We start from the raw sequence: 15,298 nt of genomic DNA on the forward strand, positions 1-15,298 counted from the left end.
CTGCACTAAAAAACTTCTTCTGCACTAAAATCTCTCACACCCAAATATGTCTCTGCTGCTGCAACTACCACATCTATTTCATGTGATTTCCACTCCATCAGTGCAGTTTTACATCCCCTTTCTCTGTTTTAGCTACTCGCTGGCTACACGTTAGCTAGCTAGTTAGCAGAGCAGTAGATCAAACATCATTGTTTTACTTAGGCTAGGTAATTGTTTGTATAGTATGTCAACGTTGGTGTCTATTTCAGACCTTATGGCATTTTTCAAGGATTAGCATAAGAGCATTGGAAGAGGAAAAGACCACTAGAAGTCTGGCCATGTAAGTGACAATTTACCGGTTTGGTCAGGCCCAGCATGAGGGATAAAAATAATCCTGTGTCGGTGAGTGTAGCTATTAAGTGAAGTTTGAGCATCTTTGCAATACAATATGTTCTATACAGCTGTCAACATTCTACAAGGAAAGAGCCACATAACTATATAATCATTAACCAGATTACTCCGGATACCGGACTTCGATGAGTGATAACTCAGTTCTAGAATGTTGCCATTGATGAGAATGAATCTAAATCTATTGACATTCAGAACTGATTTAGTTTAGACATCCAGCCTGTTTTGTAGTTTAATGACCAGAGACAAATCTTCAAAAGGCACTGTATTTATTTATTCAAAGTGGTACATGCATTCACAGTCTTGATCTATAGGAACCTTCCCACTGTATGATTGATGTCAAGTGATAAAATCCCAAGTTATCAATTAAAAGGTCATGGAAAAACCACATTTCTTACAACGAATGCATTTCAAGGTGTTCCATGTCATTCATTGAAAGGCATGTGTCACTTAACATCCTTCCTCTTGGCAGGTCTCTATAGGTGACCAGGGGGTTCTCTCTACCACATGTGAATGCCTCCGTGGAGCTCATCAGTGGAGCCATGCAGCCTATTTTGGCGGTTCACAATATCGTCCGTACGGATGCCAGCCGTGCCCAACCAGGTGCAGTCAGTGGAGGACCTGTACCCGGCCGAAGACTACAACCCTCTGTCCCGAGAGCCCACAGAGGAGGATCATCAGAGGGTAAGGAACAGTCTCTGTGGCAGGTTCAGTGGAAGGAAATGTCTTCTTGAACCTGAGCCAGAACAATCGTTACCCTCCACGTCATCCCTGTCTGTACCGGACATTGTTAAAACAAGGGCACCTGGGGCATGCAGGCATCCTGGCTGGCATGGCGCTGTCGGTGGAGCAGCAGGAGGCTAAACGGCAGGCAACAGTTGGACAGCACACCAACAGGCACACCATGAGGAGGGAGGTTGACGGACAAAAATTATGGAGCTGTGGTTAGGACCAAGGGCGTTACTCCGTCACCGCTAAAAACAGTCCTCAGATCAGTCGTTGGATGGGGTGTTGTCTGATAACGAAGAGGAGGGCATCAAGGCATTCAAATGGCTACAGGGGTGGATGTGCAGGAGTCAGGGTTTTGGGTCACAGGGTCTGGGTGCCTCACCAGATAGTCTGGTGGGCAAGGGACCTTACCCATTGAATAGGAAGGATTCCAACTTCACTGAAAAATGTGAATGTTCTATCATCAAGTGAGAACATTTAGTTTCCCTGGCTGATATGGTTGCTACTTAGAAATACTAGAACAATACATTAATAGATTACATTCACTGCTATAAAAATCAGTCTCCAATATAAATCACATAGTTTACATAGACCCACCGTGGACCTTTGACAAATAAATCTCAGTGTGAAAAGGCTTTCCACGGTCTGTTTGGTCAACGAACTCAATGTATTCCAAACACTGGTGGTATTTGATGATCCTAATAAGTGATGTAGCCTAGTAAACGATGCCCTCCTCTGGAATGTTCTATTGAACTGTCTGGGACTCGTTGTTTCCCTGCTTACTACTCAAAGATATTTCACTGATTAAGTCAAAGACGAAATTAACTTCAATGCACTGGTCTGAAATGTATTAGCATAACTAGGCTACACAGAACCAAGGCTGATCCATTGTAAAATGAGAGGCTTTATTATATTAAAACGTGTCCCAGTCCAACGTGCCTAGCTCTGCCCACTGGGGCGTGGCTTACGGAGCGCTCTCTGAAATAAATGCTCTCATCGCCTTGATTTGAACGCTTGTTATGGGCATTTTTACATGCGTTCCTTACACCTGTTCCGTGTGTATTTACAGGTTATTTGAACGCATGACCTGGTGCCACTACACACGTTTTGAACGCCTGTGTAGTCACGATTACTTTTCATGCGTCTGAAAGTACCACATTGTACCCCCACCCATATCCATTTCCGTGATTTTAGCTTCCGGCATGTTGCCATGAATCGCTTACTCAGGGAGGGAGGAGATGTTTCTAAATATGGATTAAATTGTTAAAATTAGTCAATTAACGTTAGATTTACAGAATGTCAACGCTACAGCAAGGCGTTGCGTTGATGAGAAAAAAAATGGAAGAAGAAATTAAAACGACTTTTTCCACATAGCATTACAACTACAAAGCTGACGCTGGCTAGCTAGCTTATTTTAATTGAAATAGCATGGCTAGTTAGCTAGCTAAAAAAAAAAAAAATTAGCTAGTTAACAATAATCTTTTGTCTAACCTGTAACTAGTGGTTGTTACGTTGTGGAACAGAACAATAGTTATTTGTACTTGTCATTTGGTTGAGACTAATATTAGTTTAGAAAATAATTGTTTACTTTGTATTTGTTGTGTAATTGGTTGGCTTTGCTAGTTAGCAAGCGGAGATTTATTTGCTCAAGGTGGCTAACTTAGCTATTAGCTAATGTTTTAGGAGAACAGGCTAGCTCCCTGCAGAATCTAAACAATAGAGAATAGGGAATAAGATCTGTCTGTTGCAGTGCCCAGACAAGGTGAGAGCAAACTGCTACAGACATAAAAAGTAAGATCTATCTTTAGTTATATTTCAAGGTTGAACCAATGCAATAGGTATTTTATTAGCTTACTAAATTAGCTGTTTTTCCTGATAATTTCTATCTGATAAAGCTACACTCTTAGAAAAGGTGCCATCTAGAACATTAAGTTATTCAGCTGTCCCCATGGGGTAACTTTTTGAAGAACCCTCTGTGGAAAGGGGGTTCTACATGGATCCCAAAAGGGTTCTACCTGGAACCAAATAGTTATGGGGACAGCTGAAGAACCCTTTTGGAACCCATTTTTCTAAGAGTGTATCTAGTTGTTGTTCTAATGCAATGTCCATGTTACAGCCACAACATGATCATTTAGTCAAGCATCTGAAGACTAGCGAGGAGGAGAAAAGCCTGCTTTGGATGAGCAAGGAAGAACAACAACAACTAGCTATATCAGATAAACATGTTCAGGAAAAGCAGGGAGAGAGCAAGCTAGTAGTAGTAACATTATTTGAAACCTCACATGCGCATGTATCTGTGTTATATTTAAGCAATAAGGCACCCCAGGGGTTTGTGGTATATCGACAATATACCACGGCTTGGGACTGTTCTTCTGCATGATGCAACAGAGTGCCTGGATACAGCCCATAGCTGTGGTATATTGGCCATATACCACAAAACCCAGAGGAGCCTTATTGCTATTAAAAACTGGCTACCAACGTAATAAACAAGTAATATTGACTCATACCCGTGGTATACGGTCTGATATACCATGGCTTGCTATCTGTCTCATGTTGTACCTATCATCAACATGAACAAGACTGAATTCTGTTCAATTGTCAACTGGTCTAAATTCCTGTTAGGAAGATGTTGCTGTTCAGAATGACATGTTTATGATGATGTTCACAGGAATCTCCAAATGCTATGTTGAACGAGCACCATGAATGAAGGAGGGGGAGGAAAACAGACTGCTTCTTTCTACCACCTTCACCAAGTCATACAATGTTTGCTTCATGAACAATTGTTACATCTGAAATAAATACAGAATTATTTTAGTTTATTCTGTTTGTGCTGGATGTAATTTAGCAGGTCTATAGTATAATGTATTGTTTTGAAATGTTTATTAAATATCTATTCAGTCAACTTATTTTATGTTTGCTAAAGTAATGTTTTGTACTGTTACTTTTTACATAGTGAAAGTGTCATTTTTTGAGCTAGACTGATCTGGGAAATGTCTACTGCCCTTTTTAAAATGTTGATGAATGAAATTAGCACAGTTTCTAATAGTTTGTTGCTACTGTCTGGTGAGGAAGTGGGCAATATGGAATTAATGAGAAATCACAACTTGGACAACGTCAGGGAATAAGTATACACTGAACAAAAATATAAATGCAGCGTAAAATGTTGGTCTCATGACCTGAAATAAAAGATCCCAGATATTTTCCATACGCACAAGAAGCTTATTTATCTCAAATGTTGTGCACCCTGGTCCTTCCTCAGCTGCATCGGTAACAGTTTAGAAAAAAATTGAATTCAGCCTTTGTGGTTTGGAAAGTAGAGTGACTAGTATTGCTTTCATTTAATCATCAAACAAATGGGGTTTTGGAAAAGTGGCTAGCTAATTTATGGCTAGCTAATTTAAAATAAAAAAAAATACATTTGTGCAATACATAAATGCTTAAAATATATATTTTTTTAACAAATCATAAAATGTGACATTACATACCAAATAAGTTTTCGGCAATTATCCAAAAACAACTACAAAATCGCCATTCCTTACCCAATAGACTGTAATGGTGTAATGAACGCATGTAAAAATGCCCATAAGTGTTCAAATCGCCGGTAAACAGACAATGGACAGGGTTTTTTTTTTAAATCACGTGTACAAAAAAATGACATTTGACACTTGAAAGAAGCAAGTGAAAAATGATAATTTCAAGTGTTAAGACGTGTTCATATCTGACAGCTCGAGTTCTCACGCATGTGGTTCGAAAACGTGGCGTCATAGTTCTGTCAAGCCGCTTTGTTGACAACTAACCATCTCGCGACTCGGGTATTCAGCCAATCAGCAGCTGCCGCTGCAGTTGAGAGTAACTTCGGGCAAAACAAAAGATTGAAGTGCCTTTGCACCGTGTATGGTAGTAGGTGCCAGGCACATCCAGCCAACTTGTCACAACTAGGAAGCATAGGAGTCAACATGGGTCAGCATCCCTGTGGAACGCTTTCGACACCTTGTAGAGTCCATGCCCCGACGAACTAAGGCTGTTCTGAGGGCAAAAAAAGTTGCAATTGAATATTAGGAAGGTGTTATTAATATTAAATACCTGTTATGCTGACAACATAACATAAACACTACCATGGATACCTGCTATGCTGACAACATAACATAAACACTACCATGGATACCTGCTATGCTCATGAGGAAACGTTATAATCATTACCATAGCCACAGGAAGTAGAAGTGCTGGGCTCCAGTCACAATCAGGAACCAGTGACTGTAGGTTTGGATGAGAGAGAGGCAGGCTGGGTTTGTCAACCTGGAAACTCTGGATAGGATCCCAGTCCTAAATAGAAGTCTGAGATCAACTCCCTAGTCCTCCCCTGTGGATGCCACACCCCCTCCCATTGTGACTGTGTGTATGAACACATTTTGAACAATGGCTTTCTAAAATGCTGTGGTGTTTACTAACACAATAGGAAAGGTTGTGGTAGATGTGGGCCATCACAGGTGAGTTCACAGCTCTTCCACTCTGAACAATGGGGCATGGAAAGGGTAACACAAGCTTCCTCTCTGGTTCCATTGGCCAATATTAAGAAGGTCATACTTGAATTGTGGTAGTAATATTGTCCCTGGACTTTGGCACCATAGAAAACACATCACAATTATACATTGACAAAATAAAATGTTATTCTATTTAAATATAAAAACATTTCCTTTATACTGCAAAACAGTATTTGTATGCATTGTAGAACATACTGGGGGCTAGCTAATTGGCATGTAGAGGTGTAGTGACATGTATTGAGTAGATAGATACATAGACATTTAAATTAGTTTGAATGACATCAATTAAACAAAAACATTGCATTGTCTGTATAGATAATCCAAAGTTTGACCAGCAAATTCATGTAGAATATTTATTTTTAATTAGCACATCAAGTTCAATGCAGTTAACCAAATAATAGATTTATTAGTGTCATTGAGTGTAAGACAATTTAATAAACTGGTAGTCGTTTCAAAGTATGTGTATCATTAAACAAAAGTTACTTAGTAGTAAAAAAATAATCCACCCAAACTAATGGTGAAAACTGATCATCACATCATCTCTATCTGATACATGTTGTGTCTACTAGCTCATTCCCACAGAAAACTGCAGAGGGAAGCAGTACCACCCAGTCAGCCATCAGACTCCATTGTTACAATGTGAGAAGCCTCAGAGGGCATTCAACCCTAAGGGCAAATTCAAGGTACTCTCAATATCTTTAGAGTAAAAGCTAAAAAATGTATAACATAAAAGGACTGACAAGGTGCACACTGATCAGTAAATTAACAAAAAGCTAACATTCTATAACACGCTCTTTCCTCTGCACAGTTCTCTTACAGTGAGAAACAATAGGATCCCAATAGTGTTTAACTCTTTCTTAAACGTTATCAAATTCCCTGTTACAACTTCCTTTATGAGATGAGAAGGAAGTGATGGTGACTTTAATCTTAGCTTGTCTGAGAGAACTGATGAGGCTTCTCTCCTGTATGTATACATTGGTGTGTTGTTAAGCTGCTCTGATCAGAAAAACTATTTCCACAATCAGAGCAGGAGAAAGGCTTCTCTCCTGCATGTATACGCTGGTGACATTTTAAGGTATCCAATCGGGTGAAACTATTCCCACAATCAGAGCAGAAGTAAGGCTTCTCTCCTGTATGTATACGCTGGTGACATTTTAAGGTATCCAATCGGGTGAAACTCTTCCCACAGTCAGAGCAGAAGTAAGACTTTTGGTCTGTATGTATTCGCTGGTGACATTTTAACTTCTCCAATTGGGAGAAACTTTTTCCACAGTCAGAGCAGAAGTAAGGCTTCTCTCCTGTGTGTGTTCTCTGATGAACTGTTAGCTCAGATGATGTTGTGAAGCATTTTCCACAGTAAGAGCAGGAGTATGGCTTCTCTCCTGTATGTACACGTTCATGTACTTTTAAGGTATCCAATCGGGAGAAACTCTTTCCACAGTCAGAGCAAAAGTAAGGCTTCTCTCCTGTGTGGGTTCTCTGATGAACTGTTAGCTCAGTTGATGTTGTGAAGCCTTTTCCACAGTCAGAGCAGGAGTAAGGCTTCTCTCCTGTGTGTATACGTTGGTGTTTTTTGAAGTTGCTCTGCTGAGAGAAACTCCTCCCACAGGCCGAGCAAGAGTAAGGCTTCTCTCCTGTATGTATACGTTGGTGTTTTTTTAAGTTGCTCTGTTGAGAGAAACTCTCCCCACAGTCAGAGCAGTAGTAAGGCTTCTCTCCTGTGTGTACTCTCTGATGAACTGTCAGAGCCCTTGATGTTGTGAAACTCTTCCCACAGTCAGTGCAGGAATACAGATTTTCTTCTGTGTGCATTTTTAAGTGTATTTTTAGCTTTGATAGAATTGGGAAAATCTCCTCACAATGTGGGCAGTGGTGAGACCTCTTCGCTCTGTGATCTTCCTGCTGTTGCTCTCTGGATGTAGAGAATGTCTCAACATGGTCTCCTGTGTGAACAACAGAAGAACCAATCAGTTGGTGTGATATACACTGAGTGGACAAAACATTAGGAACACCTGCTCTTTCCATGACAGACTGACCATATTAAAGCTATGATCCCTTGTTGATGTCACTTGTTAAAGTTCAGTTCAATCAGTGTAGATGAAGAAACAAATTAAAGGATTTTTAAGGCTTGATAGAATTGTGACACGGATTGTCTGTGTGCCATTCAGATGGTGAATGGGCAAGACAAAAGATTGAAGTGCCTTTGAACAGGGTATGGTGGTAGGTGCCAGGCGCACCAGCCTGGGTTAAGAAATGCAATGCTTCTGGGATTTTCCATGCTCAACAGTTTCCTGTGTCTGTAAGAATGGTCACCACCCAAAGGACATTTAGCCAACTTGAAACAACTGGGAAGCATAAGAGTCAACATGCGCCATCATCCCTGTGGAAAGCTTTCGACACCTTGTAGATTCTATGCCCAGACGAATTGACGCTGCGGGCATAAGGGGGTGCAACTCAACATTTGGAAGGTGTTCTTAATGTTTTGTACACTCATTATACATGTCAAATACATTTGATGCACTTTTTAAATCAGCAGCTGACACAAAGTGCTTATACAGAAATCCAGCCTAAAACACCAATAAGCAAGCAATGCATATGTAGAAGCACAGTGGCTAAGAAAAACTCCCCAGAATGCAGGAACCTAGGAAGAAACCTAGAGAGGAACCAGTCTGAGGGGTGGCCAGTCCTCTTTTGGCTGTACCGGGTGACATACAGTGCATTCCAAAAGTATTCAGACCTCTTCTCTTTTCCCACATTATTACGTTACAGCCTTATTCTAAAATGTATTATTTTTTTTTATTTTTTTTTACAAATCCTCAATCCACACACAATACCCCATAATGACAAAGCTAAAAACAGGCTTTTCGAAATGTTTGCAAATGTATTAAAAATAAAAAACAGAAATTCCTTATTTACATAAGTATTCACACCCTTTGCTATGAGACTCAAAATTGAGCTCAGGTGCATCCTGTTCCCATTTATCATCCTTGAGATGTTTCTTCAACTTGATTGGAATCCCCCTGTGGTAAATTCAATTGATTGGACATGATTTGGAAAGGCACACACCTGTCTATATAAAAAGGTCCCACAGTTGACAGTGCATGTCAGAGCAAAAACCAAGCCATGAGGTCGAAGGAATTGTCCGTAGAGCTCCAAGACAGCATTGTTTTGAGGCACAGATCTGGGGAAGGGTACCAAAACATTTCTGCAGCATTGAAGGTCCCCAAGGACACAGTGGCCTCCATCATTCTTAACTGGAAGAAGTTTGGAACCACCAAGACTATTCCTAGAGCTGGCCGCCCGGCCAAACTGAGCAATCGCGGGAGAAGGGCCTTGGTCAGGGAGGTGACCAAGAACCCGATGGTCACTCTGACAGAGCTCCAGAGTTCCTCTGTGGAGATGGGAGAACCTTCCAGAAGGACAACCATCTCTGCAGCACTCCACCAATCAGGCCTTTATGGTAGGGGCCAGACGGAAGCCACGCCTCAGTAAAAAGGCACATGACAGCCTGCTTGGAGTTTGCCAAAAGGCACCTAAAGACTCTCAGACCATGAGAAACAAGATTCTCTGGTCTGATGAAACCAAAATGTAACTCTTTGGCCTGAATGCCAAGCGTCACGTTTGGAGGAAACCTGGCACCATCCCTATGGTGAAGCATGGTGGTAGCAGCATCATGCTGTGGGGAGGTTTTTCAGCAGCAGGGACTGGGAGACTAGTCAGGATCAAGGGAAAGATGAACGCAACAAAGAACAGAGAGATCCTTGATGAAAACCTGTTCCAGAGTGCCCAGGACCTCTGACTGGGGAGAAAGTTCACCTTCCAACAGGACAATAGCCAAGACAACTCAGGAGTGGCTTCGGGACAAGTCTCTGAATGTCCTTGAGTGGCCCAGCCAGAACCCGGACTTGAACCTGATCTACATTTTCTGGAAACCTGGAAACCTGAAAATAGCTGTGCAGCAATGCTCCCCATCCAACCTGACAGAGCTTGAGAGGATCTGCAGAGAATAATTGGAGAAACTCCCAAAATACAGGTGTGCCAAGCTTGTAGCGTCATCCCCAAGAAGACTCGAGGCTGTAATCGCTGCCAAAAGTGATTCAACCAAGTACTGAGTAAAGGGATAGATATAGATATATATATAAAAATAGAAGCTGAAATCACATTTATACACATTTTCTAAAATGTATCAAAACCTGTGTTTTTGTTTTGTCATTATAGGATATTGCGTGTAGATTAATGGAGGAACTAAATCCATTTCAGAATAAGGCTGTAACACAATAAGGCTGTAACGTGGTAAAAGTCAAAGGATCTGAATAGCTTCCGAATTCACTGTATGAATTAAAATCAGTAGGCTGGTACTGTATGAATTCATATCTGTACAATACAAAAGAGGAATAAAACTATTCTAAAAGTGGGTAAGAGTCAAAAGCTAAAAAGGTACAAAAGGGTTAGTAACTACACTCAGAACTTTAAAACACTGGCAGTTTGTCTACTTCACTTCTTTAGTCTACTCTCTGATCACTCCAGATAACCCAGTGAATAAAACAAATGCTGGCAATACTGGTGTCAAACCATGCAAGTCTCAGAATGAAATAACATCCACCTTCTCATTTAAACAGTTCATCATGAAACATTTCTTCTGCAACTTTTCATGCACAGTGGGAAGTTGGAATGAACACATTTAGTTAGATAGAACCTGCTCTTACCATGAGAAACAGATTTCCCAATCTTCTCCTCCTCTTCTTCATCTTTAATGTTGACATTCAGCTCCAGTGTTTGACTGCAGTCTTCCAGCTTCACTGATGCCATCTCTGGATCCTGCAGTGCAAACTGGGCTCCACTGTCACAATCAGGACCCAGTGACTGTAGGTTTGGACTCAGTGTGGAAGGAGAGAGGCAGGCTGGGTTTGTCCTCACTGTTGATGTTACCGGCCTCAGACTTAATCTGAGTCGGCCTGTAGTAATAAAGAGAAACGGACACAAAAGTTAGTCTTGACAGTTCTGGAACTTTCTTTATTCTCTTAAAAAGATTGTTTTTTCCTTGTTCAATTATCGAATTTCAATAAAATCAGGTTGCTATGCATTGACAACAAAACATTAATTCACATTAGAAGAAGTGCCCACTTTAAATTACACAAAGTAAGTGCACTTAACCTATAGTAGATTTCATACATTTACATAAATGCATAAATGACTCAAGCAATTAAGGTTGCAGTGTTTGAGGAAGCACTATGAACAATTTTCTTGAAAAACGTCATCTTCACTGTATTATTTCACCCCCCAAAAAACTATTGTATTTCCCATTCACATTATAGATTGTTGTTTCTATGTGTCTGAATATTATTACACATGTAATTTTTTGGACAAAAATATAAGAAACATTACATTCAGCCTCACAACTGTAGTGCAACAGTGAAATTGTCGCCCTCACTGCCTGCACTGAAGTCCGTTGACGCAGACAGAGCTGGCGCCGCCATTTTACACAAAACCAATAACATGTAAAAGGAGCTCAGAAATCGCAAATAAATAATTTATTAATAGGTAATTATCTATCTATGTTCATTGTAAAGCACCGTAATAAGTCTCTAGCTATCGACTTATAAAATTGTTTTTAGTCACGTTTTCCACTCACTCGGTTTGAAGCAAAAGACCACAAAACCTTTACCAAACGTGATAATTTGTTACCTAGCACGTTATGACATGTTCTTTTGATATTAGACAGTTTAAACGTGCTATTACATACCTGTAGTAATACATTTAAAAACGGACACAAAAGGTATCTTGACAACACAGTTCTGGTGCCGGCCTTCCCGGAACTTATTTTCCCCCACTACAACCAAAGATGTTTTAAGTTAAGTTTTAACGTCACAAGCACAGTGAAATGCTTTTCTTGCAAACTCAAAACCAAAAAATGCAATTATCAATAACCATATATTACTAGAAAAAATACGAGAAATAATAATAGGAAATACACAAATAAGTAAGCATACTATATATACACAGCAAATAGTTAAAAAGTCAGTTCCAATACCATATTTAGATGTGCAGGGTCTACTGGAGTGATGGAGGTAGATATGTATAGGGGTAAGGGGACTAGGCAACAGGATAAGATAAACAGAGTAGGAGCAGCTTGTATGTGAGTGGGTGAGTGCGGGTGTGTAGTCAGTATAAATGTATGTGCATACCATGTGTGAAAGGAGAATGTGAAAATCTCAAAATTGCACCATCTATTCCTGCACCTATACACTATCCCCCAGAACCCACCACTTTAGCCCTAAATGATCCTACAACAGGCCATCCGCCCTTCCCTCAAAACTGACTGTAGATCTTCTGTACTAAGATCTCACACCCAAATATTCCTCTGCTGCTGCAACTACCACATGTACCTTCTGTGATTTCCACTCCACCAGTGCAGTTCATCACCATGGCTATAAACGCAACATAAACAACCTTACTAAAACTCATCCTCTCTGGATCTTTCTCTTCAGACCTACTTACTGGGAGGCTCCCTTGCCCTTGGGCAACCCTCTACTCTCTTTGTCTCAGCCTAGGAAACGTTCTGCCCCACTCAAACTGACAATTTCAACCTGTCTCTCTCACAAGGCATTTCAGATCCTCAGCTGCATTGGCAACCCCACTGTTGACACACAGTGCTTTCTCTATCCAACTGTACACTCCCTCTGACTATGCCCTCCTGCACTTTCCTCACATCGTGGGATCCCTCTTCTACACACTGCTGCAACATGTCCGAATTCTTGGCACCTAAAGCACCGTAATGAACTCAGAACATAGGCCTTCGCAGAACACCAAATAAAACCTAACCTTTTCAGGTAGCAACTCTGTCAAAGCTCAAGACAAACAGGGAATTCTCAGTCACGCCATTGCCACCGGGTCTACGTCTCACCAAACGGCTGGCAACACAAACACTAGGAATATTCATTTTCATTTGATCCCCCTCTAATCACCCCTTTGAGCAGGGCCCTACTCTGGAGATCAAAGCACGCCACAGGTTGAGACCCGAGCCGTGTGACTTGAAGCACCCGCTTCCTCTGGGCGGTGGATAAGCAAAAAAATCTAAACAATTCCACTTCTCGAAACTTTGTAACACAGATATAACCATTCCCAGTTTGTTCTTTACCCAACTTGACAAAACGTATGGGTGGGCCAAAAAGCAAGAATCGACGCTTTCCAAAAGTCTCACTCCTACCTGTCCAAAATCATCTCTGGTAGGATTCTCAGGGCAAACGTTGGAAGTCTCAACTACACCCTCTGGTGTAAACTACTAAAATTTTACAACTTTTACTTCAATACATTAAAGAAAATTATGTACTTTTTACTCCATACATTTTCCCTGACACCCAAAAGTACTCGTTACATTTTGAATGTTTAGCAGGACAGGAAAATGGTCTAATTCCCACACTTATCAAGAGAACATCCCTGGTCATCCCTACTGCCTCTGATCTGACAGACTCACTAAACACATGCTTTGTTTGTAAATGGATGTCCAAGTGTTTAAGCGTGCCTGTAAAAAAAACAAAAAAAACAAGAACATAAGGCCTGGTTGGCTTAATAAGGAATTTAAATTAATTTACACTTGTACTTTTACTGCTGATAGTTAAGTATATTTAAAACCAAATACTTTTACTCAAGTTGTATTTTACTGGGCGACTTTCACTTCAGTCATTTTCTATGAAGGCATCTTTACTTTTACTCAACTATCTCAATTGGGTACTTTTTCCACCACTGACTACACCTGTCTACCACAGGTTGGCACACTTAATTCTGGACTGCTCAACTTCCATTTCGAGATCGTCAAGGTTCTCAAGAGAGCATGTAGACCTATAAATATGATTACTCAGTTTGTATTCAGGAGACAAAAGGTACAGTTGAAGTCGGAAGTTTACATACACTTAGGTTGGAGTCATTAAAACTCGTTTTTCAACCACTCCACAAATTTCTTGCTAACAAACTATAGTTTTGGCAAGTCGGTTAGGACATCTACTTTGTGCATGACAAATAATTTTTCCAACAACTGTTTACAGAGAGATTATTTCACTTAATCACAATTCCAGTGGGTCCGAAGTTTACATCCACTAAGTTGACTGTGCCTTTAAACAGCTTGGAAAATTCCAGAAAATGATGTCATGGCTTTAGAAGCTTCTGAGAGGCTAATTGACATTTCAGTCAATTGGAGGTGTACCTGTGGATGTATTTCAAGGCCTACCTTCAAACTCAGTGCCTCTTTGCTTGACATCATGGGAAAATCAAAAGAAATCAGCCAAGACCTCAGAAAAAAAATTGTAGACCTCCACAAGTCTGGTTCATCCTTGGGAGAAATTTCCAAATGCCCGAAGGTACCACATTCATCTTTACAAACAATAGTATGCAAGTATTAACACCATTGGACCACGCAGCCGTCATACCGCTCAGTAAGCAGACGCGTTCTGTCTCCTAGAGATGAACGTACTTTGGTGGGAAACGTGCAAATCAATCCCACAACAACAGCAAAGGACCTTGTGAAGATGCTAGAGGAAACAGGTACAGAAGTATCTATATCCACAGTAAAACGAGTCCTATATCGAAATAACCTGAAAGGCCGTTTAGCAAGGAAGAAGCCACTGCCCCAAAACTGCCAGAAAAAAGCAAGACTACGGTTTGCAACTGCACATGGCGACAAAGATCGTACTTTTTGGAGAAATGTCCTCTGGTCTGATGAAACAAAAATAGAACTGCTTGGCCATAATGACCATCGTTATGTTTGGAGGAAAAAGGGGGAGGCTTGCAAGCCGAAGAACACCATCCCAACCGGGAAGCATGGGGGTGGCAGCATCATGTTGTGGGGGTGCTTTGCTGCAGGAGGGACTGGTGCACTTCAAAAAATAGATGGCATCATGAGGAAGGGAAATTATGTGGATATATTGAAGCAACATCTCAAGACATCAGTCAGGAAGATAAATCTTGGTTGCAAATGGGTCTTCCAAATGGACAATGACCCCAAGCATACTTCCAAAGTTGTGGCAAAATGGCTTAAGGACAACAAAGTCAAGGTATTGGAGTGGCCATCACAAAGCCCTGACCTCAATCCCATAGAAAATGTGTAGGCAGAACTGAAAAAGCATGTGTGAGCAAGGAGCAAACCTGACTCCGTTACACCAGCTCTGTCAGGTGGAATGGGCCAAAATTCACCCAATTTATTGTGGGAAGCTTGTGGAAGGCTACCCAAAACATTTGACCCAAGTTAATCAATTTAAAGGCAATGCTACCAAATACTAATTGAGTGTATGTAAACTTCTGACCCACTGGGAATGTGATGAAAGAAATAAAATCTGAAATAAATCATTCTCTCGACTATTATTCTCACATTCTCAAAATAAAGTAATCTAAAAGCAACGGAATGTAATCAGATTACGTTAATGAGTTTGAGTAATCCATAAAATTCAGTTACTGACTACAATTTTGGACAGGTACCTTGTAACGGATTCCATTTAGAAAGTAACCTACCCAACCCTGCATACATTGAGCTACCATACTGCAAGAGTTGGGACTTCTGTTTTTAGCCAGAGGATGAGTCTGGGTTGTATTTCATTGTTAGTTTTACACAAATAATTGTACAGTTTCAGCTATAAAACTGACAACTCTTT

General features: G+C 40.7%; 1 protein-coding gene and 1 long non-coding RNA gene across 2 annotated transcripts in view; one reads left to right on the forward strand and one right to left on the reverse strand.

Annotated features, from left to right (window-relative positions):
- The window catches only part of LOC115179243 (zinc finger protein 850-like), a 28,617-nt gene extending 21,026 nt beyond the window's left edge, over positions 1-7,591 (reverse strand). Inside the window, exon 1 of the mRNA XM_029740632.1 lies at positions 6,588-7,591. Coding sequence (XP_029596492.1) covers positions 6,588-7,469 — 882 coding nt within the window. The 5' untranslated portion in view covers positions 7,470-7,591. The remainder of the gene's footprint in view (positions 1-6,587) is intronic.
- Positions 1,810-4,022, forward strand: LOC115179573 (uncharacterized). Its single transcript, XR_003872952.1, has 2 exons — positions 1,810-2,878; positions 3,785-4,022. It is a non-coding gene; the product is annotated as an uncharacterized LOC115179573 (long non-coding RNA).
- Positions 7,592-15,298: the final 7,707 nt, after the last annotated feature.

The sequence above is a fragment of the Salmo trutta genome, chromosome 39 (genome assembly GCF_901001165.1).
Source record: "Salmo trutta chromosome 39, fSalTru1.1, whole genome shotgun sequence".
Lineage (NCBI taxonomy): Eukaryota > Metazoa > Chordata > Actinopteri > Salmoniformes > Salmonidae > Salmo > Salmo trutta.